At 38.7% G+C, this 23,813-nt stretch overlaps 1 protein-coding gene across 50 annotated transcripts in view; it reads left to right on the forward strand.

The window, feature by feature from the left end:
• The window catches only part of RIMS1 (regulating synaptic membrane exocytosis 1), a 322,306-nt gene extending 305,096 nt beyond the window's left edge, over positions 1-17,210 (forward strand). For 20 of the 50 annotated variants that reach the window (XM_051777694.1, XM_051777650.1, XM_051777656.1 and 17 more), the window contains 5 exons: positions 5,040-5,181; positions 9,951-10,063; positions 12,413-12,514; positions 13,582-13,721; positions 14,104-17,209. In XM_051777694.1, coding sequence (XP_051633654.1) covers positions 5,040-5,181; positions 9,951-10,063; positions 12,413-12,514; positions 13,582-13,721; positions 14,104-14,322 — 716 coding nt within the window. In that variant the 3' untranslated portion in view covers positions 14,323-17,209. Of the gene's footprint in view, positions 1-5,039; positions 5,182-9,950; positions 10,064-12,412; positions 12,515-13,581; positions 13,722-14,103 lie in introns of all 50 variants that reach the window. The other 30 variants (XM_051777693.1, XM_051777692.1, XM_051777643.1 and 27 more) reach the window with 2 other exon arrangements.
• Positions 17,211-23,813: the final 6,603 nt, after the last annotated feature.

Below are 23,813 nucleotides of genomic sequence, written 5' to 3' on the forward strand. Positions count from 1 at the left end.
TGGATGCATAAGCATACTTGATACCATGAATAATTTGCCCTTGAGTCATGCAATGACATTGAGTATTATCACTCTTCTTATGATCCCTTTCATTGTGGATTTAGTAGTGGTATATGCTTTGTTCTCTGGTGTGTTCTTTTGAAATTATCATGAATTTTCCATACCACATACCCAGGTGCTGCATGTGTGTGAAATTGTTTCTTTTTTTTTTTGGTGGTAACCAACTAGTTGCGCTCATATATGATTCTGGGCAATGCTCATTAAGGCACCTTTCCCTATAGGCAGTACACAGAGGGTCATGTTAGCATTTTCTTCTGCCCTACAGCAGTCTTTAACACTGTCCTATTGACTAAATTGCCAAGCTCATGTCCTTGCATATTCTCATATTCTTATATTCTTGTCCCCTAGGCTTGTTCAATGGTATGTAATATGCACCTTGGCACCTTGCATAAAAGCTTTACTCCAGCAGCCCCTCCTGATATTTCAGACTTCCTATACTGAAATGAGCAAAATGTAATAGCTGATTCCAGGCACCACATGAAGCACAAAGGAAAAGCCAGGCAAACAGTGATGCCATGTGCAGTCATGGCTTTGTTAAGCAGGGGGCTGGGAGGGAGGAATGTTCTGGCATTGTCCCCTCTGAATTGGATGCCTTAGAGATGTAAAGCTAGCCTTGAGGTATCTCTAGTAGGACATCTTATATCTCTAGATACTATCACTGACCCTTTCTGGTTAATATAATTCTGTTGTCAATAGTTCCTGGCTGCTATACTTGAAAGCAATTAGGAAGTACAGAAATTGGGGACACATCAATTGCATTGTAATTGCAAATGTAAGATGGTGCGCATTTGCTTTTTGCACTGCTTGGTCTGTTAAGTTAATTTTGTCTAGGAAAGCCAAAATCAGGGACTAATTTCTTGTCAAACCAAAAAGGAATTGCTATAGGCTACATTTATAATAAGTAGATGGAAATAGCACATTGCACACACTCATCAGTGTAGCAGGAGTGCTACAACAAGCCTATTGATAAATTGCAAAATGCTTACATGCTGTGTATATTTTGTAGCCGCAGGTGGCTGCTTTATGATCCTTTGCCATCAATTATTAAATCTGCAAAAAAATACTCATCACAATTGCTCTGTAATAGTTTTTCTCTGACTTGTACCTGTTAAGCCAGGTGTTTCCATGTAATATATGCACATCAATCCACATTGCTGCATGCAGAAAGCCTTACACAACTGACACAGCAGACAGAAGCATACAGAAGCATAAGGAGTAAATTTTACCTCTAAATGGTATTCAGTATAGAGTCTGCTTATCTTCAGTCTGCACAATGAATACAGCGTAATTTACACAGGGCAGGCAAATGACTGTAACATATTGTAAAATTTAATTGTACATATCAAACTAATAAAAATTGGGAGCAGGACCAAGCATTCTCCAGTAGATATCCAGATGAGCAGAAGATCTTCTCAGTATATCATAGCATAGATATTGAACTTGAATATTTTATGAACCTGTATTGTTCATATAAAGACAGCATTCCAAAGATATATGCAAAGATATATGTTAGATTAAATGTAATGCAAGATGAAAATAAAAGTTTAAAAAAATGTAATATCAATATCAGGAGAAACACTTGTGGTTGTTTGGATCCTGTACTTCATTGTGCTGTCAAGGCAGGACTTGACAGTCCTTCCCCCCCTTCCCCTTCCCCTTCCCCGGGAAGTTGTACCCCAGAGTGAGTTCATGTTGCTGGGGTGCCTTTAGAAATAGCAGCAGTTCCCAAATCAGCGGTATGCTAAGCACCTCTCTCCCAGAACTAGATTTTACTGAGAAGTTTGCAGGAGTACACTAGCAAGATAAACTAGCTCTTTACTTTTTTGATATAAGTGGACGGAAATGAGATGCATAAAACTTCCAAAACCTGTGAAACATGTATTTTGTTTCTTAGCCATGGGCAAAAGCAATTTCCTCTATGTCATAAACTCTTTGTTGTAGTTTATCATTCCACTGGGTTACTTTTATGTTACATTTCTGATTGTACTGCAGAATATTAAGACTGAGATTATAAAATAAAATATATAGGAGGACTCTAGTTTTCCCAGGAAACATTGTGTGTATTAGTAGCATTTATAAGAGGAGACAATAGGATGCATTTTAATCTTCAACCTGAGAAAAAATGTTGATGAGAAAAGAAAAAGAAGTGGAACCAGCGCTGTAAGACAGAGAGCAGTGACGTGAAAAGCATTTGGAAAAAGACAATCTGTTATTTGCAGCACAGTGAGACAAGATTTTGAACATGCTTATGGCCATGCGCAAGGATTCCTACTGCATGGTCTGTGCATTTAAAATCTGTGGAGTAAAATGTGTTCAAGCAGCAATATTGATGTTATCCATGACAATGTAATATTAGTCTTAAAAAAAAAAAATTCCATTTGCTATTTTCAATCTCTACTGTGGTTCAAAGCTAAAATATTCGTTTTTGTGATCTAGCCAATGGATATTTTTCATAGTGATTATTTTTATGACGATGTTCATTATGTTGTCCCAACAGCCTTGCTCTAATCCCTAAGTTTCAGTACCCACCATGTTTTCAAGGGGGTCCATAACAACATCTCTTTAACAATTTGTGCCATGCTGGTCTTGTAGCTAACTCTAGAATCTCATAATTTCCCTTTCCTGAGCCCTGAATACTCACAAGCAACCTTATTCAGCTGAATACATTTCAGGTTCTACCACATTAAATCCTTCTGGTTATGCTGCCTGATCTGGCTGGCTCCAGAAAAGAAGACAGGGGTAAACCACATAATCTCACACACTTTCTAGGAGCAAATGGAAACAGAGACACTTTCAGACAGGTCTTGGCAAGACAGAGAGAGAGAAAAAATAGTATTGGTGGGTAAATGCATGTTTACAGAAAGTGTGAATCCTATTTTGGAGTACAATGCTGTGTATGGCTTATACTTTCTAGGCTGCCTTTTGATTAATTTTTGATGCTCAGCTTACCTTTCAGTGTTGGTATGCTGAACACACTCTCTGTTTTTAAAGAGAAAGTTCAGGACAAAACTTAGCATTTGGTTTTCTACATATGGAGTCACTGAAGCTCCAGCAAATACCTTCCACACCAGCACTGTGTAAGAGTGGAACCTGGTCTGCCTGGTGTACCTTGCCTACCCTACTCTCCATCCTATTTAGCAGCACTGAATAACCAAGGACTGGGAATTTGGATGAGTTGTGGTGGTCCACAGGAAAACCTCAGAGCTGTTGGCCTCAGAAGGGAGTAAAGGATCTGTGGAAGTAGCTGATCTCTTCCACTCAGAGGCATTTGTTTCTCTGTTTCTGGGTGGTCATAGATAAACAACCCTCATCCAGAAAGCTTGAGAGTGAAACCACAGCCTCTTTCACTGTGATCATGTCCCCTCTGAGCCCAATATACAAACTCTTTCCTTTTCACTGTGGCCATGTTTTCTATTTCTCTGCTAGCTCCAAAGAGGTTACTCTGGTAGCTGTATGGTGTGATTTCTCCTTGCCCTCCACGAGCTCTGCAGACCAAAAGAGCAAGGGCCAGCTCTTCTTGACAGCGTGTTTAAACACCCCGAGCAATGGGCAGACCACGTGGGCACTACCAAAGACTTGAATTTTATGTGACAAAAGGTCACGATCTGTCAGTTTTAAACATCAATAATGTCCCAGTTAAAGAGGGAGCTGAAAAAACCTTTAAGAGCAATTCAGTCTCCACAGCAGATGGAGATGGAAGAAATATTCGCTTTTTCAGATATTGCCCTGAGCAGATGATGAAAAGGAAGTACAGACTTTGCAAAGAGCAAGTGAAGGAGCACCAAAATGAAGAGGCAAATGCAGAAGAATGTTTTTGCATGTTCTTACATGAAACTTTGTCAAATTTACTACTTTCTGAGAGAAAGTAATGCTACTCATTGAATTTTGAGTACCCATTTTGAACTAAATGAAAAAGAACAGGATACTGAGTTTGAAGACAACGCACGTTATTACATCACATGGAGACTTTGGTGAAAGTAATTTAGTTAAAGATTGTTCAGAACAACAATCATCATATAGAAGTATAATTTCTGCCATGAAACAGCAGAATTCATTGTAGATCAACCATAATATGAAAAGGATCTGTAAAGGACTGGAAGCTCTCTTGCTCAAGGGAAATATGAAACCTTCCAGGTGGAAATCAAATTGCATTTTAAAGAATGTGTGATAGAAGCTTTTCCAAATGGAAATTCACCAAGATTTACATTACTTTCTAATGTTCAAGTTGCAAGCCTAGATTGTGACTGCCCAGAAGGGTTGTGGAGTCTCCCTTACTGGAGATATTCAAGAACTGTCTGGATGCAAGCCTGTGCCATGTGCTCTAGGAAGACCCTGCTTGAATAGGGATGTTGGACCAGATGACCCAGATGTGGTCCCATCCAGCTTTAACTATTATTTGATCTCCCAAACATATTCTCCAAGAGTTATTTCTGTTGAGGAAATACTGAGCTCATAAGTTCTATAAAGTTCACTGTTTACTTTGAAGATGTTTTGTGATGAAAAGTAAGATTTTGCCAAGTCAAAGCGTGTTATTATATTTTTGATACTAAGTATCTTAATACTTAACATTTTTCTGTGGAATGCATGAAGGATTTTTTCCATCTTTTTTTTCTGTGAGAGTTGTAACTTCTTTTGCAATCACCCAAACAAATAACAAGGTGTCTAGAAGCACATTACTGAGTATGTGGTTAGAAAACACTATCAGCTGGCTACATTCCAACTGTGCAAATGTTATTAAAAAGATATCAAGTTTCTAACAGTTTGCGCTAATGAAGATCTTCAGGTTTCAGCTCTTTTAAAGAGAAGCTACTTCCAGTTTGCAACTGGGGAAGAGAGGTTGCTTTTTCAATCAGAATAGTCTTTTTATGATATTAAATAGTAATGATTAAGTCAGATCACTGTTAGTGAGGGGAAACTGCAAGGAAACACTTTGCTCTAAGTTGTCATTCTAACTGTCGCTTCTTTTTCTCTGCTTTCAGAGGGTGGCAGCAAGAAGCTAAAGAGCACAATACAGAGAAGCACAGAAACAGGAATGGCGGCAGAGATGAGAAGTCGTATGGTTCGACAGCCAAGTCGGGAATCCACTGACGGCAGCATAAATAGTTATAGCTCTGAGGGCAAGTAAGTGGCATTAAAAATATGAGTAATGTAGGAGAAGTTTCTAATGAGGGAGGAGTTTCTTTCCCAAGTTACTTGGGATGTCCCAAGCTCTAGCTGAAGGGGTTGGCTCTGTGTACAGATACTTCCTCTTGAAATGTTTGAAAATTTGCAATATTTTAGGCACATAACATAAATTTCTCGGAAATTGAAATCAGGAGAGGATTCCTTAAGAATTCTTATTTTCTGGCATCCAGCAAGGCATTTTGTTCATCAAAAGACAACTAAATTCAGACTGCATTATTCAAAGCAAAACATAGGGGTACTTTTCTTTAAGTTATGTTTGGATTACCTCAGAGTTAAACTTCAGACATCATGTGTGAATCCCTGTGATATGAAACTGTTCAGTAATACTATATACAAAGAAAGTTTAGTTTGGAGTTGGTCCAAGTCTCTTATTGAGAATTGTAAACGCAAAGTCCAACTGCCCCATCAGCTAAGTCAGGCAGACAGCTGTGGGGAATGGGGTAGCTGTTTTCATTCACTGCAAAACAACTCAATATGTAGGAAAGGAGAACAAAGGCAGTTCTGACATGAAAGAATGCATGAATACTCCAGCCTCCTCACAGTTCTCAGTGGGACTCTGCCGTGTGTACCAATGCACAGCGGTCACTCGGGAATTCTTAGAAGATGACTCCCCACAGAAAGGGAAAATGGGGGTAAGCAAATGCACTCTATAGACTTGGAAACAAAATGAGAGATTTGGACTTCTTTGGCTTCGTCTTTTTATATGCTTACTGTGTTACCACTCTTCTGCCCACCAGGTTGGATGGGGCTTTGAGTCACCTGATCTAGTGAAAGATGTCCTTGAGCACTGCAGGGGCATCAAAACTAGATGATTTTTAAGGTCCCTTCCAACCCTAACCATCCCGTGATTCTGTGACAATGCTAAGAATTTTAACAGCCACTGTAAGAAAAACAGGCTATATTATGAATAATTCAAACCCAAATCAGATAAGGCTCAAGTGAAGAATAAGGGACCGGTTTTCATCATTATGATTCCTTGATGGGGCATTACTTTTACCCTTTCAACACTCCATCCTGCCATGCTCCTTCCTCTCTATGCTGGACTGTCAATCTGTAAGGCATCAGTCTCTCCCCTCGGTAACAAAGGGCCCAATAAACTGGACCCTGCTAAGGAGGAGCTGTGGGAGCCTGTTTTCCTGATTAGCAGTGGAGGGGAGGGGTGGGAGCCAGCACTAGGGGTGAGGAAATTTTTAGGGGAACAGCTAAATCTTCTGTTCCACCTCCATTGTGTGTAAACAGATTTGTCAAGGCTAGGACAGCCAAGGTCCGGATCTGGAGGTCACAGCAGGCATCTAGAGGACAAAAAGGTAGAGCCTTAAACTGTTGATTTCAGAATCAGCTTCTGAGTAAGGCAGTGAGGAGAGCAAGCCTGGTAAGTAAACAGAGTGCTTGCTTTTTACTGGGACATATTGCAGGCTGGGTGTGCGTAGTGGGACATAGTTTGAAAATTGTCCTTTAGAACTAGGCACATCTTCAAGCTATCATAAGTTGGTAGTCACACTATCTGCATTTCATGTCTTGTTTCTGTCTCCTCAGCACCTGTGCCTGCACCCCATCTCTTGCTGCACTAGCATCAGCTCTGCCTCTGATAATTCTCCTTACCTCTCAGATCTCTCATGCAATAGCTATCTTCACATCTGACCATGTTTGTCCTGCTTCTTTGATCCATTCTTTTGGCACCCTAACTTTTCACTATGTTTTGGTTTGATAGTTACCAGTTCTTCTGGTTGATTCCTGATTCTCAGTATACCTCAGCTTTATTTCATGACTCCAAACCCACTTTGTACTTGACCTTAGCTTTAAGGATTGTTCTCTCTGAGCTCCACATCTCTATTCCAATCTCTGGCAAGACTAAAGAAACAGTGAGTTCAGTGAAGTGAAAACACCACTGATATCTAACAATGACTCTGAAGGGAAGCTTGGAAGAATGGGTCAGAGGGAGACAACAAAACTCAGGTGAAAAAGTTAAATATATCTTGCTGAAATGAGAGAAGAGAAACATTCTTTAAACAGTACACAGTGCCATAGGCAAAAGGGATGCCAGAGGGCTCTGTTCAGTGGGGTGCTGCACTTTGTGGTTTAGAAAACCTCTGTGAAGTCTTCTGTTTTTCTGTGATTCTGTGATTTAGCTATGGATCAAATCCTCAGTTGCTTTCAAATTTGTATGAGTTCCATAGAATAATATTAGTTTACAGCAGCTCTGGGTTTAGACCACAGTGAAAGAAGAAAGTTAAATGGTAAGAAAGATGACCAATAAAAGAAGTTTCTACTGTTTAATTACTTCCCCCACGTGCATCACTGGCTTATTTGTAGAACATTACTTCAACACAATCTCAGTGGAGGGGAAACCACACAGCTCTGTTACATAATCAGAGTGCAGGCACTGTCCCAGCTGATCCTAAAATCATCTCCCTCTCTCCCTCCTCTGGGCTTGCTTTTTAACATTAGAAGGGTCAGCTTTAACTTCAGATGTTATGTCCAGTGTGAACATTGGATCAGCTTTTGGCAGCACCTTGTATTCAGAATAGTGGGGCTGCTTGCAACATTTTTTTCTCTTGTTTTGTCTGAAGTTCACTCTTGACATTACTGTAGGGAGATAACGATGACAATTAGGAAGTGCTTAAGTTAAGTTTGCACGGGATTCTTGTCCTTCCTTGTGTGTGTGACCCTGACTTTACTTCTAGGATCACATAATTTATTGACAGTAACATTCCTCATGCTGCATTTCTCAAGACCAATCAGATACGTAGCTCAGCCATCCCTACAGTAGGTACCCCAGGTACTTGCTTGGCCCTTAATTGGAGTTTAATGAACTAGAATTAATATACATTAAGATGAGTGTGTACTTCTCAACCTTCATTATTATATAGTATAGCTGGACATGTGGTCTCAAGTAAATATTTTCTATGTTAGTCAACATGTGACAAAATGTGACACATCTTGGGAAAAAAGCCGAAGAAACAAGCAAGAAACTTTTCATAGCAGAAGCAAGAGTGAAAGGATAATGACACTGGGGTGAGAAGCAGATTGTGTCTTGTCAAAAGGGCTGGGCTTGAAGCTGCATCTCAAGGTTAGGCGAATGCTCTAAGTGGTGGGCTGATGGTTGAACTGGAGACCTTGAGATTCTTTTCCTCCTCCATCTAAAGAAAACTTATTTTTTAAAAAAAGACAGATTTTAAAACTAAACGGTTGGAAAAACAGAGTTTTCTAATGAGAAGCACTGTGCCGAGGGAATGGTATGAGGATGTGTCAGGGGAGGTTTAGGCTGGACATTAGGAAAAGGTTCTTCACCCAGAGGGTGGTTGGGCACTGGAACAGGCTCCCCAGGGAAGTGGTCACAGCACCAAGCCTGACAGAGTTCAAGAAGCATTTGGACAATAATCTTGGGTGCATGGTGTGACTCGGGTACGATCCTGTGCAGGGCCAGGAGTTAGACTTTGATGACTCTTGTGGGTCCCTTCCAACTCTATATTCTATGATTCTATGATATTTTCTGGCCAATTTTTGTCACAGACAATCTATATGTTTATGCAGGCATAGTAAGAGCAGTTAGTTTTCAAGAGAGAAATGGGCTTTTTTATGCAACTTATGGGTTTGTAAAGAGTTTTAAGTGTGAATTGAATGGCTGGAGCACATAAGCCTGATGTGAAGAAATCAAAGCTTTTCACACTACATGTTTTTATTAGGAAGTTTTTTTATTATTTATTGCAGTCTATTAGGGAATTTCCTTTGAAGGAGAAGCAGATATAGAGTGGTGGATGGCCTGCTGGGTAAGATGTTACCTAGACTTAGTTCAAACTCTGTTCCTCTATTCCTCATAACCGTGATAAGGAAGTCAAAGCTGAGTCTTCCCACCACGGGTCATTCTTTCTCTCCTTCTCTTTTTTTTTGTTTGTTTCTCTTGTTATTGTTTGAAGACTCTGTCTCTAATAAATATAAAGTGGAGACTCTGGAATATAAGAAAGTAGCTTGGAAAAGCAGATATCATAGCATCATAGAATAGTTTGAGTTGGAAGGGACCTATAAAGATCTAGTCCAACCCCTCTGCCCTCAGCAGGCACATCTTCAACTGCACCAGGTTGCTTAAAGCCCCATCTAACCTGGCCTTGAATGTTTCCATATAATCTGTGCCTATGTATGTGTTCAATTTGTATCTTGAAAGAGGGGTAGGTACCAACTATAGATCCAGTTTGTCTACCAGAATATTTTGGCTAGGCAGTGGTATGAGCTTTAACTCTAATCACCACTAGTACTACCTGCCAGTTTACTGCTTCATTAAACAGCTGCAGCAATCAGATTAATTTAGTGTATACATCTGGTTTTCCTGTTAGCTCTAACTGATGCAGGTGGGGTTTGGATCTAAGTCAGTCAAACATTCAAAAATGAAGGACAGGCTATTAAATTTCTTGAAGCTTTTATGTTTTCTCATACAAGGTCACTCACAGTTTATTCACCTGTCAGACTCTTCACTGCTCCTGAAGAACTGCTTAGCAAGACCTGTTTTATGGACTATTTTGTGTCTGTGTGCAGAATTTCACTACACTGCTTTGGAGTCCATGGGAAACAGCTCATTCCTGATGGTGCAGAATTGTGGTTGTCCATCCTGAGCTGCTTGCCTTTTATCAGTAGTACTTTTGAGGTAAATACTGTAGGACAATAGAAATGAATCCTGATCTTATGCTTAACCAGCTTTTATTTTGTTTCAGCTTAATATTTCCTGGAGTACGGCTGGGCGCTGACAGTCAGTTTAGTGATTTCCTCGATGGACTTGGACCTGCACAGTTAGTAGGCCGACAAACACTGGCAACCCCTGCCATGGGTAAGAATAATATGTTCTACTCTGTTAAGGGACTAATAAGACAATTAACTAAGGCACACACTGCCAGACTACTGCACCAAAAAGACTTTTACAAAGTGTCTTCCTTCACTGTAAACATGAAGGTCCTATATGCAGTCACTGGTGTTTCTAGCATGCTGGCATCAAAAGTGGGGTGAGAAACAGTATTTGCTCCATTTAAGGTGTTGGCTATCTTATTTGCCATTTCAATATAGGGGTTTTACTTCCCACTCAAAATTATTTTGGCTTCTCCAAAAGTGGCTCTCTGCAAAATTTCAGCTGTCCAGAATTTATATTCGCTTGACACAGGTTATATTGCATGTGACAGAGGGTTTCTGACCAAACTACATTTTTCCAAGTTCATCTAATCCCAGAATGTGAAACTTCTGCCCACATTTGCAATGCCTATTTATCGGTTGCTGATAAAGCCAGTGTTTGCCACGAGAGACACAAAGTTCTTTTCTACAACTGCTGCCTGGGGCTACCTGTGATCTTCTCTATGTTACAGCCCTGTCTGTAATTTCCTATAGTAGCATTAGCTGTATCTTCTTCATATGAACAGAGTGGGAGTTGTACGCGGAGTGCAACAGTACAGGGCTGTGCAGGTCTGTGTAAGTATCTTCGGAAAGGCTTGGGGTTTTTTGTTGTTGTTGTTTTTTGCTTATATATGAGCAGTTCTTAGACATGCTTTAGGATGCTGAGTGAGGAGTCCTTGATCCACTAGTGTAATGATACTTCTCCTGTTGGAAATTATAAATGGCCAGTGCTTCAGTACAACTGTCTTAGGAAAATCAGTTATAGGAAGGGCTACTGAGACACATCTGAAAAAGTGGAGAGAAACAGAAAGAAAAATTGTGGAAGAGAGTTTTTTCTTCCCAACTCATTAGAAGAAGGAAAACTATCCTGAGAATGCTCTGAGTACCCTCTAAGGCAAGACTTGCTGTATAAATCCAAATGACTGCTACTAAAGCATTAATAATCACCAAATTTATTAAATTAATATTTTTATTGTTATTTTGAAAGAAAATATATTTGTGAGATTCTTTGCCCAATAAATATTTAAGTGGCTTTATTGGTATGAATGTAAGGGTCTAGATTTCTTCCGTCTCTTTATTTTAATCTTGTTTTTTGACTAAAGATTTTTCTGCAGATAACTTGAGTAATACATTTATTTAAAATTCTTAGAACTACTTTATTTACTAAAGGCTCAAGTTTTGCCTGTCCCAAAAACACTTCATCATGCTTTTTAACAACCTTCAGAATACCTTCTCTGTGGTACCCTTTAACAAGTGACAATTTGAAAATGTTTGTATTATTGCTCCCCCTTCTGGTTCCCTGACGCATGTTTTGTTTTGAACGTGTGATACAGAGATGTGCTCTTAAAAAAGGCTTGTTGGAATTTTCCTCGCCTATTTTTAGTGTAACACAGAGCTATGTTTATTCAAGCAAAGTTTGATTGATAAAAAAATTTTCCCTGCTACTCTGTCATGCTTCACATATGAAGCTATAAATACTACTTTAGTATGCTGTTAGAGAAACATGAAAATCTCATGCCCAGTTAATTTCAAAATGCTGTTTCTCTAAATCCAGACCCCAATTTCTATAGTTTGAGACTATCTGTTTGTGAATTTGTTTTTTTAAACAATCACAGTTTACATGTCAAATATATACATACTCATGTGTTTCGTGAATGTAGTTCGTTTATTTGCCCAAGTGTCACATAGCTACTGTGTCATACTGTTCATTTTTTATTCTAAGTGACCTGTTAGACTTCAACCCAGCTGATTCCATGATATATGAAACCACAGATATATAATGCCTTGAGCATCAGCTCATAGTTGACTTCCCTTGTATTTTGTTGATCTAGATCAGAACATGCTTGGTCTCAGACTAAGCAGTTTACATTTTTTTCTGCAGGAAATGTCATTTGTCAAAACTCAGGCAGGAAAATGAGTTTGACTATTTAGAAACAAGAGCAGTTTATTTTTTTAACATGCTGCAATATTTTATTTGTACCAAAAATGGGTGTGTGGAATATTGATAAAAACAGGAACATTATCACCCTTATGCTTGTTGCAGACTTTTGAAGGAAAAACACCTGTTTTGGTCCGGTAAAAACTGTACACCAAGAGAGGGCACCCTGCTCCCTAATTATATATCATTTAGTCCTTGGTTAAGGATGGAGAAATTAAAGGAATCAGGGGGAGAGGCAACAAGCACAATAAGACAGAAGAATAATATCAAGCTAGTCTTTCTGTTTCTCACTCTTATACCCTATTTCCTAGCTGTACTGCTTCTCTAAAATGTGTACTTCCTTCTTCTCCCTCTCAGGTGACATCCAGATTGGAATGGTAGATAAAAAAGGCCAGTTAGAAGTAGAAGTCATTAGAGCCCGTGGCCTCACACAAAAACCTGGCTCCAAATCTACCCCAGGTATGGAAAAAGATAGACAATATATGAACAGAAAACAACAATATGAAATACACTAACGAACTGGGGATTGGAGATTTTTTGAGCTCCTTGTTGGCTGTCACTATATTTGCATTTGTTTGGTTTGCTTTTCAACAAGGAGTGTGTGCATGGATATATCCTTGCTACCAGTGTACCACCTCACATCTGCCAGTTGCATGGCACCTTTCAAGGAATGACTTTCAGCAACTCAACATCTGTTCTGGAAGGAACACTTGCAGAAATATTTCTGTGTATTTTAGGCAAGTCATATATCTAAGAGGGACTTTGTCAATATAGATGACATCCTTTGTGTTTGTTCTCCATGAAAAGAGATGAAGAATGGATGAAAGTGCTTTGAACAAACAAATTAACAAACTTACATGCCAGGGTCTTCTGTACACAACTGTGCTTCAAGAAGACAGCAGCTTGTGCTAGTGTCAATAATTTGTATAATGAATGACATTTAATATTGTATCATTTTATAAGGACATTTGTTGAAGTTCAAGTTATTTATAGAAATCTCTATTAGAAGAGATTTAGAATCAATACCACAAAGACTGCTTACTGTAACAACTGTAACAGTTGTTTTAGATAACATTTAGCCAAAGTGGTACTTTGCAACTTCTTTAGGAGCTGAAGATGAACTAGCAATTAATGTCTGTGTTATTGGAATGGTGTAGTTTTAAATACTTCTTTTGTTTTGAACTGTCTCTGACCCCTAAGCATAATAGAGACTTCAGAATAGCTGTCAGTGATGGTTAATTCCTGGAAAAATAAAGCATTTTTAAAATTACAGACATGAAGTGTAATTGTTGTTAGTAACATCTTACATCATTATATTCCAAGTTTATAAAAGTTAAATTGATTTCTTATGGACCATGTAATTTATTTTACGAATATAATTGTATTCAGATTATACAATTATGAAGATACAGTGAAGATAACGTTTGTCATTTTCTTTCCACTCAGTTTCCTTTTAAGGCATTTGTCTTGCATCTCAGATGTGCACTGTAAATCCAAATATAACATTCATAATGTTCTGTTTGCAGCTCCATATGTCAAAGTGTATTTACTGGAAAATGGAGCATGTATAGCTAAGAAGAAGACCAGAATTGCAAGGAAGACCCTTGATCCTTTGTACCAACAGACACTGGTTTTTGAAGAAAGTCCACAGGGTAAAGTCCTTCAGGTCAGTTGCTTCTTAATCCCATTTTAGGCTGTCATTTGGAGAAGCACTTTCATGTTTACTTAAATTTAACCAGTATGCGTAAACCCATTCCAACTCATAAGCATTTAATTTTATAACTATCAGCAAACACATCCTTGTGGCTTGTGGTTTCAGGCTTGCAAAATGTCTGAGTTGTGAGACATTTCTCTTTTGTTGCCTCTCACTCCTGTCCTGCCATAACGTTTTCCCACAAAAGGGGAGCAATCATTCACACTTAAGAGTAACATTTTCCTTATCCTACACATAACAGGAGTGCACATGTATAAGCACAGATATAAGTACATAATCCCTTATAAACACAGATTTGGGAACAATGTTGAACCTTAATTTTATGTTCTTCCAGGTAATAGTCTGGGGAGACTATGGCCGAATGGACCACAAATGCTTCATGGGAGTTGCCCAGATCCTTCTGGAGGAACTAGATCTGTCCAGTGTGGTAATAGGCTGGTATAAATTATTTCCACCTTCATCGCTAGTGGATCCAACATTGACTCCCCTGACACGCAGGGCTTCCCAGTCATCTCTGGAAAGTTCAACTGGGCCTCCCTGCATTAGATCGTAGTAGCAGGTGCTGTCTAATAAAAACATCACCCAGGATAACAATTGGAACCAGATATTCACATAATCAAAAAACACTGTTGGAGAGAGACAATCACTTCTGTTTTCACTTGTAGTAGTTATCCAAATGTATGTCTGTTTGTTAAGAGATAGCTTAAATTGACAGAACAAAGGTATATCACATACGGCTAATCTCTTAGCGGCTATCACTGATGCTTATAATGATCAAAAAAAAAAAAAGAAAAAAGGAAAAAAAGAAAAAGGGGAGGGACTTTTAGATTTGATCTAAGTCAAAGGTGACCCAAACTGGAAGCTCTCACTCTGTTAACAATGTTGCATTTTTCACATTTTGACAGAGCCCTCAAGCAGTGTTACCTTCCTGGTGTTTCAACAGTTTTTCTGTACTTCACTTCCACCAGTTTTTTGCCACATGATTCTGCTAGTTTCATAGAAGTCCTCACACTGCTAACAGAGACCCTTCCTTTCTTTTTCTAAACCAAACAAAAAAGGGCTGAAGCATATCTCTGTAAGCATCGTTAAAATGTTCAACAGCCACAGTTACAATTGCAGCGAGTTCAAATCGTTTCTCAGTTCTGGTACTTACAAGTCTCTCACATGGGAACCCAGAACAAATGACCAATCTTAGTTATCTTCCTAAAAATAAATAATCATCACAGTGCCACTTTTTCTTTGTAAAAAGCAGATATGTTTGCATTATATATATAATAACTTTTATGTTTATGATGTTTTGCATGGAAGAATTTTGAAGAATTCTGCAACTACTGCTGGGGACTGGTATAAAGCAGCTTTAGTCTTAATTTTGACATTGAATATGTTACTGGTAATGCAATTTTCCTCCTAGAAATGGAGAGGAAATACTTACGTTTCTGTGTATAAATGTATATTTGACTTCCCAAAATGTTGACCAGGAATGAATTGAGCATATGACACTTTCAGCTGTACCCGGGCTTCTCTGATGTGTGTCGCTTCAGACGCACCTGTCTGCCCTGGATAGAGCATGGTATGAGTTGTTCAATGTTTCGCTGGAAATTCCAGTTGAAATATTCTGCACTTACTAATGTTTTTATCAAATTTTAGTTTACATTTCTTTGAGATTGATGCAAGCACAAGGCTTGATTTTTTAACGCAAGATATCTTACTTTTTGGAGAAAAAAAAAGAAAAGTCAAATTTCAATTTGCTTTTTATTCATTTGAGTTCTTCTTGGCCTTGAAATCCCTTGTGATATTCTGTATATGTGCGAAGAACTGCAGATTCCTGCAGGTGCATTGATATGTTTCCCCTCCTTTACAGGCCATTCAATTTTGTGATCACAAAAATAGAGCAGCATGACTTGGAACTGTTCAAAGCTGCATGCACGTTTTGTAAAAAGAGATGACAAAGGTTATTTAATAATGTATGTTAGTTCCACATAGGCCAGCTTGTATGTTGCATGTACTTGTACAGTTTGCTCGTAATTACTATACTGAAGTAATTAAGAAATCTAAGCCATCCATTTTTCTTATAGACATTTTGCAGGTTTTAGCCAGGCTAGATATGTGGGTCTGGTGCTAAATGTCTATAGATGGACTTTATTTTTTACCCTATGGAAAACGTGATGTAGTACGGACCAAATTCCTTCTAATAACTATTTTGGTGTAGATTCCTACTGTGGGGCTGTAACACATGTAGAAACTGTGTACACACTAGGTTTTAATTCATAGACATACTGCCTGCACCAAGTGAACTATTTATTATTACTCAACACATGGGAATTATTCTGCCCATCTTTCCATGGGGCATAAATTGGTTACTGCTCGACCTGCTGAGCAGGAAGAACTCAAGCGTTGGTGCACTACTACTAGATCCTGCTCTGTCTTAGTGGCCAAACACCAACTAGTTATAATTCAATAGTATCTTTCTATTTTGACCACTTGTCTTAACACTCCCCTGTGCTTTTAAATGAACTTCCAACTCATGTTATGTAAACATGTTTAATAAAATTTCCTTTTCATGTCCAGTGTAGTAGTTGTGCTCTCTGTATGTTCTAGGGTTCATCTGTGATTCTGCTTGCTGCAGGACTGTGTGAAATGTGTAAGGAACAGTAAAATGATAAGTAATTTCTATGGTTCTTTTGATTGCTGTAATAGTATATGTTGAAATCTGGGGCCAAAAACTGAGGCCTGGTGAAAGTCATGTTTGGTTGGCTTCCTTTTCCCTGAGAAAGGAGCCAAATTGTGCTCTCATTACTTGAAGCAAGCAAATTGAAGTAAACAAAAATTTATCTGAATTACCATCTGGTGAAATCAAATCAGTTTGTTGTAGAGGAGCGATGCTGTGACTGCTTGCAGTAGGCCAGGAGGGCAATATGTGTTAGAGCCAGACACCAGCTCTCTGTTTGCTGTGTGTAGAGCCTTTGAGATGTGAGAACAGCTACTGATCTTTGGCACTTTTTAAAATACGCCCTATGTTGTTATGGACAATGCTTGTATAGACATTTACCTGAGAGCAGAATTTGGCACTAAATTTTACTAGAGAAGCAAAGGTTATGTACTTTGGTTGATTTTTAGTTTTCCATGTCCCACAGATACCTGATCACAATTTAAAAATAACATAAAGACAGTATTGTCTCAATTTGAACATTTTTGTTTATTACTTTATTTAACTGAATACATGGTTAAGCTACTGAAAAAATGACTAATTAAACATGGTAAATCTCAACAAAAGTCATGTTATTCTGTGTGGTGAGAGTGATTTGCTTAAAAACAGAATTTGTTACACTGTTGCAAAAAGCCCTCAATTTCATTAATCTCATGACTTTGAATATAGTATCCAACACTAGGATATCTTTCCATTTCTGATCCTGAGAAATAAATAAAGTCCAGAATTTCTGATCTCCCCCTAGAGCATAGAAAATATGGCAGCAAAAGAACACACTGAACTATTTCATTTATGGTCTTTCTGATGAACAGGGATCATATATGCCAAGACTTCAGGAATGAAGTAGTAGACTGTAGTAGGTCAGATAAGTTGTGTGCTGGACTCCTTTCCCAGGGACTGTTGCCTTTTAAAAACTCATTGCTGAATGCTGGGATTATAATACACAAATAAATCAGCTTTAGTTCCCTCTTGGTTTCCTTTGAGAATGCAGTGCTGCCTTATATATATGTCATACACAGGGGAAAAGCAAAGATTGTTAAACTCATAATCCCTGTCATATAATCGGTTATTTTCTTCATGATGAGTAAATATTCTATATTTTATATTGAAATGCAAATTTATGTCCCTATTTCTGGCTAGAAAAAAGGGTTTGGCCTTGACCTTGGTGTTTGAGAGGCATCAGAACTGCTGAGAGTGGTTTAGCCAAGCCAGAGCTTCTTGATCTCATGTCTTTGTAATTCAAAGAGAAATGACATGCGCTTTCATAGCCTGTTTGCACAAACAAATGATGGTCTCAAAAGTCAGATTCAGCCCAGATATGATATGGTATACACAGAAGACAAGTTCAGAGTGGACCTTCAGGGGCTGTTCTGTGTAGTCCAAGGTTTTACTTATAGCCTGTTACTTGTTCTCTATGAAGTTGGCCGTTTGCTGTTCCTGTGTCGTCATTATTCTACTGTCCATAGGCCATTTAACTCTAGAAAAAAGGATTATGGAACTTGTAATCTTCTTTTACCTTAAATGAAGAAAGTCATGGCAGTCTTGCTTTAAAGCCCCAAATGTTTACTCCATGTTACCCTACTATAGTTCTGCAAAAATAGCAGAAAGCAATCTGCAAGAAAGCAGACTATTGTTGAAGTATATGATTTCTCACATCAGGTAATGAGTATTCTGGCCATCCTGAATGCTAAAAACTATCAACAACTGCATTTCCAGCCTGTCCACTTCTCTCTAGGGGAAAAAGAAAATGCATAGGTCATGTATGAATTGTCTCAGTGTCTGCAGGGATGACCATATGTGCTGGTAGTTAAATACCATGGTTATGAAAGAGGTTGTGTGTGGCAGGCATGTCACATAGATCAAATGTTCTTCCGAGTTCTGCTGTCCAAATTCCTCTTCCCTGAGGTGCCGGGGAGGAAGCTGCCTTCACTCCTTCTTGAGTCTAAGTGATGATAACAATTCAGCTGCACAGGCTGGTCTAATGAAATGCTCCTTGGTTAGGTAGGTACTTTATAGTTGTTGGTATGATTCGGATCCGTAGTTGTGCACTGGAACATAAAACCTTAGACATTCCGTCATCGAGTCAAAGCGTCTTAATGCTCAACACTAGTAGGAACTGAGAGAAAGGGTAAAAAGTTTTCAGAATCTGTAGACTACAGTGATCAATACAGAAATTCAAATAAGGCAAATACAGTTGTATTTATGCCTCTGCTATTATGAGAAAGGCATCCTCTAGAGCAGAGTCTTCTGGAGGTTTTGGCTGCTGGCTGGTAAAAGTGAGACACCTAAGGGTTTCACAGAATCTCATAGATGACCCCTGGAAAAATTGCCTTCAAAAGGTGATTGTGGAGATCAATAAACTGAGCCATCCCAGTGGAGGCGAGAAACTGGAATGCTTTATTGGACTTACAAGTTGATATTTAAAAGGTTTAGGGTCTATGTATTCAACAGGGGATTTACATATTCATCAGGGGGGTGGCCTATTACAAATTGGGGGTTTTACAGAGATGAGGTAAAGGGGAAAACTCAAGTTTACAAATTTTGGGGTCTTAACCCACTTTGGGGGAAAACCCACTTTATCTTAGGGGAATTACATGGAGGGAACAGGTAACACAAAAGGAGAGATAAAACACAATAGGTCTTCTGCAGATGCTTGATAACATCAGGGTATGGTCTCTCTGGCTTAGGCAGGGCACTCCGCACTGGTGATGTCCCATTTGCTTCTTAAACTGAGTTTTTTTCCCCAGCTCTTGTAGCCCATGCCCTTTTGCTGAGACCACTCAAATTCCTTTCTGCAGATATATGAATTTGGGATCCAACAGGTGATAAGCAGCAGCTCATTATTTTAGTGCTCACTGGACAGCTCAGAATGTTTTATTCTGATCACTTTTAACATGTCTACAGTTTCAGATCCCTGCTAAAATGCAGTTATAACTTGGCAGTGGCTCACTTGGTAAAGCACAGAGTCCGTAATGAAAGGCTGTGTGATATCACCACTTGTGTGGATTTTCATTATGTCTGAAATAATTAATTTCAGTGAAGATTGAGTCTTTTTTCACATTTCCATCTTATTTATATCAGTGGAATATATACTTCTGTGTGACTTTGAGAATCTAGGTATTGGTCTCTGCAGTCATGATTTTGTGATTAGTTAAATGGGGGTAGGTGCAATTCCCCATTTCAGAGACGTTGCAGAGATACAGAAAGAGCAGAACATAAATGTAGAAACAGCAGTTGTGAGGTCCTTAAGAGACTTAAATGACACAATAATATCCCATCTTCTTTCTTCTCCTGTCTCTCAAAGTCTTTTTTACACTGACAAGTATTAGGAAGTAATATCTTCTGTACTAAACCTTGTCACTGTGTTTGAACTACAGCCAAAAAAACCTTCTAATCTACACACTTAAGCTGGGAAATGCTATTTTCTTCTGTGTATACCAACTCCTATAGGAAGAATCTTTCATAGACATGTCTCATGTTCCAGTCTCCTACTCTTCAGGAAGTATAGCAGCACTTATCACCTCTGCTTTTCCAGTAACCCTGCTTTGTCTTTAGACCCTGTTGTCAGGTCTGACTTGCTTAGGCTGCTTCAGGACAGCAGGTCTCTGCAGAGGCAGCTGCTCATGTCCGTGCTAGAGCACTAAGTATAGAAGACAGAATAATCATATTTAGAACAAGCTTATACAAATGGCAGTAAGACAATCCTAGATACTTTAAGAAATCTTGTCATGCAATTTAAACCAAAAGTTAAGATTTGCAAATCCAGCAAATATTGTAAAATAGAAATTAAATGTTACAGTATATACTAAAAAAAAATATCTGTTTGATAATTGTATTTGCATACTGCAGAAGGAGCATCCACACACAAGGCAGATATGGCAATATTTCACTAGCATGTAAGAACAAAAAAGATCAAATATTATTTTCAGTAATTCAGAGGGTGAGAGATAGCTCAGAAGAAAATGTTTTCTAAATATTTATTTACTGAGTGAAGTCTGTTAGAAGCCAAATCCAGCAGCAGCATTATACTTGGGCTGCTGTTTGTTAAAGCTGCAGCAAAAGGAACTAAGAGAGGGCCCACAAACTTCATCCTCTGGTTTTTGGAACGGATGCGTTTCTCCCAGAGTGACAGGGACTAAAGTGAGAAACCTCTGGGTGTGTAGGAATGACAAAGTAACACAAAAGAACATAATGGCAATTACGATAAAAAATAAATGCTTAAACAATATGTAGAACACTGTATTAGAATTGTGAAGGTCTTAGAGTGCAGCTCTTCCTGGACCAGGTAGAGAACACAAGTCTGGACTTGGAACGAGTCCCCAGGTGTCCCTCAAACGACAGGTTAGAAGAACTGGATGTCTGCTAGCAGCCAGTGCTACAGAGGGAGCTTTTTCTAATGGAGAAGTTTTTATGTACAGCTTGACCATGCTTTTTTCTTCATACATGATCTGACATATTCAGTGTGAACTTCACTTTAAGGGGATGTAAAGGATATATTTAATCTCAAAAATCTATGTTGTGTGAGAGATCTTGCAGCAGCCTTGATAAAGCTTTGCCTAAGACAGTAAAGAAGTCAGGCACTCTGTGATGGGTAAACCAGGAAACCGGAAGCAGGTCCCCATGGAGAGCAGGACAAGAGTTCTCCAGAGGAAGGAGGGGAAAGAAATGGCACCTCTGTTCAGCTGAGGGGACAAAAAAGGGGAGACCCAGAGAAAACCTTGTGGCATAATTGCTTGGAACCTGTCTTTTTGACTGAAATCTCCAAAAAGAAGAGCAGCCAATTAGAGAGTTTGCCTCACAGATGGCAGTCCATGTCTTCCTGAAGGGTCAAAGGATTTGGCCCAACTTCATTACTTCAGTATTGGAAACAGCAGGGCTTGACAAAAAGGTATGATTCACTGTGTTCCTTTCTGACACTCTAAGAGTTAACCAGGACAGAAAACTAAGTTGATGGCATAAAATAATCTTTGAGTTGTTTTGTGTCTAGTCTCAAAAGGCACATAAAGGTTGTAATTGCTGGGAATAAGGAGTATCAACAAGCTTCTCACAGGCAGTTTAAGAGTGGCTTGTTGACCTCTTTTGCTTCTTTTTACCTGGTAGGAAAAAGGTCCTGAGATTTGTGAGACAGTTGAAGTACAGTATCTGCTCTCCTAGAAAATATAAGAAGTGCTGACTCCCTCCTCTTGTCCTTTTCCTGTTCAGTGCTCCTACGAACTGTGAAGCAAAGTTTAGTGTAGTTTGGTGCCTGGACTCAGCTCTGTTTTGCTCCAGTGCTGCCAGATCCCCCAGCCTGTTGGTAGAAAAGAACAGTATTCCTAAACCATTCATATTAAAATACAAATAATCCAACCCTCAGGCCTTTTTCATTCATAAAAAGACAGGGGAAAGAAACCCATTGGATTTTCTTTTGTTGGAGAGCTTGAAACAGAATTAAATTACAGAATTAAATTACAGCTGTACCAGAGATCACTGCTGTGCTATCTATATAATCCTTCAGCTCTGCTATATGCACAGGCTTTTTTTAGCTTTCTGCTATGCCATTCAAATATTCCTTAAAACAAATCCCAAAATGTAAAGGAGGAGGAGATGTCACCACAACAGTGGTGAGACATTCTTCAGGGCTTAACCTTCTTTTCAGTGGGTATATCCCCCCAAGCCCCAGCATTCATGTTACTCTTGTTCTTCTATCACTGTACATGATACTACCTCTGAGCTGTATCCGTTGTCTCCAGAGAATACCTGGATTTGATGACATTTACATTTCTTCAGAGACCGAGAGTGAGTGGAGGAAAGCAGAGGATTGTTGAATACCTCACCTCTATGCGGCTGCTCTTCAGTTGGTATGTGTCCGGTCTTGCGGCTACTTTAAGACCACTATTTTCCCCCTTCACATATCTCATGCACACTGTGCATTTTTTTACATTTTTTATTGGGTTGAGGAGACACCCCCCGGGAGGGCGGAAGGCCGGAAGGCCGCCGGTGCCGCACGGGGCCGCTGCCCTGCCCGCCGCTCCCCCCGCGGCCGCCGGAGGGCGCCGCAGCACCGCGGGCAGCGCGGCCGGGCCGGGCGGGCCCGATCCCTCCGCCATTCCCGCCCCGCCGGGGGCGGTGCCGTCAGCTGTACCCCGCAATTTATAGGAGAGGCGACAGGAAAAAGGAGACAGAAAGAAAGAAAGAAAGAAGGAAAGAAAAAGAAAGAAAGAAAGAAAAAGAAAGAAAGAAAAGAAAGAAAGATTAAAAAAGGGAAAGAAAGAAAGAAAGAAAGAAAGAAAGAAAGAAAGAAAGAAAGAAAGAAAGAAAGAAAGAAAGAAAGAAAGAAAGAAAGAAAGAAAGAAGGAAGGAAAGAAAGAAAGAAGGAAAGAAAGAAAGAAAGAAAGAAAGAAAGAAAGAAAGAAAGAAAGAAAGAAAGAAAGAAAGAAAGAAAGAAAGAAAGAAAGAAAGAAAGAAAGAAAGAAAGAAAGAAAGAAAGAAAAAGAAAGAAAGAAAAAGAAAGAAAGGAAGAAAGAAAAGAAAGAAAGATTAAAAAAGGGAAAGAAAGAAAGGAAGAAAAAGAAAGAAAGAAAGAAAAAGAAAGAAAGAAAGGAAGAAAGAAAAGAAAGAAAGATTAAAAAAGGGAAAGAAAGAAAGAAAGGAAGAAAAAGAAAGAAAGAAAGAAAGAAAGAAAGAAAGAAAGAAAGAAAGAAAGAAAGAAAGAAAGAAAGAAAGAAAGAAGGAAAGAAAGAAAGAAAGAAAAAGAAAGAAAGAAAAAGAAAGAAAGAAAGGAAGAAAGAAAAGAAAGAAAGATTAAAAAAGGGAAAGAAAGACAGAAAGAAAGAAAGAAAGGAAGAAAAAGAAAGAAAGAAAGAAAAAGAAAAGAAAAGAAAAGAAAAGAAAAGAAAAGAAAAGAAAAGAAAAGAAAAGAAAAGAAAAGAAAAGAAAAGAAAAGAAAAGAAAAGAAAAGAAAAGAAAAGAAAAGAAAAGAAAAGAAAAGAGAAGAGAAGAGAAGAGAAGAGAAGAGAAGAGAAGAGAAGAGAAGAGAAGAGAAGAAAAGAAAAAAGAAAAGAAAAGAAAAGAAAAGAAAAGAAAAGAAAAGAAAAGAAAAGAAAAGAAAAGAAAAGAAAAGAAAAGAAAAGAAAAGAAAAGAAAAGAAAAGAAAAGAAAAGAAAAGAAAAGAAAAGAAAAGAAAAGAAAAGAAGCAACTGTATGTTCTTTCCCAGGTGTCGGATGTTCCCTGCATGTCCAGTGAAACCGGATGTGGGATCGTTGGCTGTGCCTGTCTGCAGGTGACATGTAAGAGCTCTCAAAATGGTCACAACTCCAAAGTTTTGAAGGTGAATTCATAAAGCATAAAAAGAAAT

This window comes from Manacus candei, unplaced genomic scaffold (genome assembly GCF_025592945.1).
Source record: "Manacus candei isolate 608988 ecotype Guabito, Panama unplaced genomic scaffold, ASM2559294v1 h1tg000011l, whole genome shotgun sequence".
NCBI lineage: Eukaryota > Metazoa > Chordata > Aves > Passeriformes > Pipridae > Manacus > Manacus candei.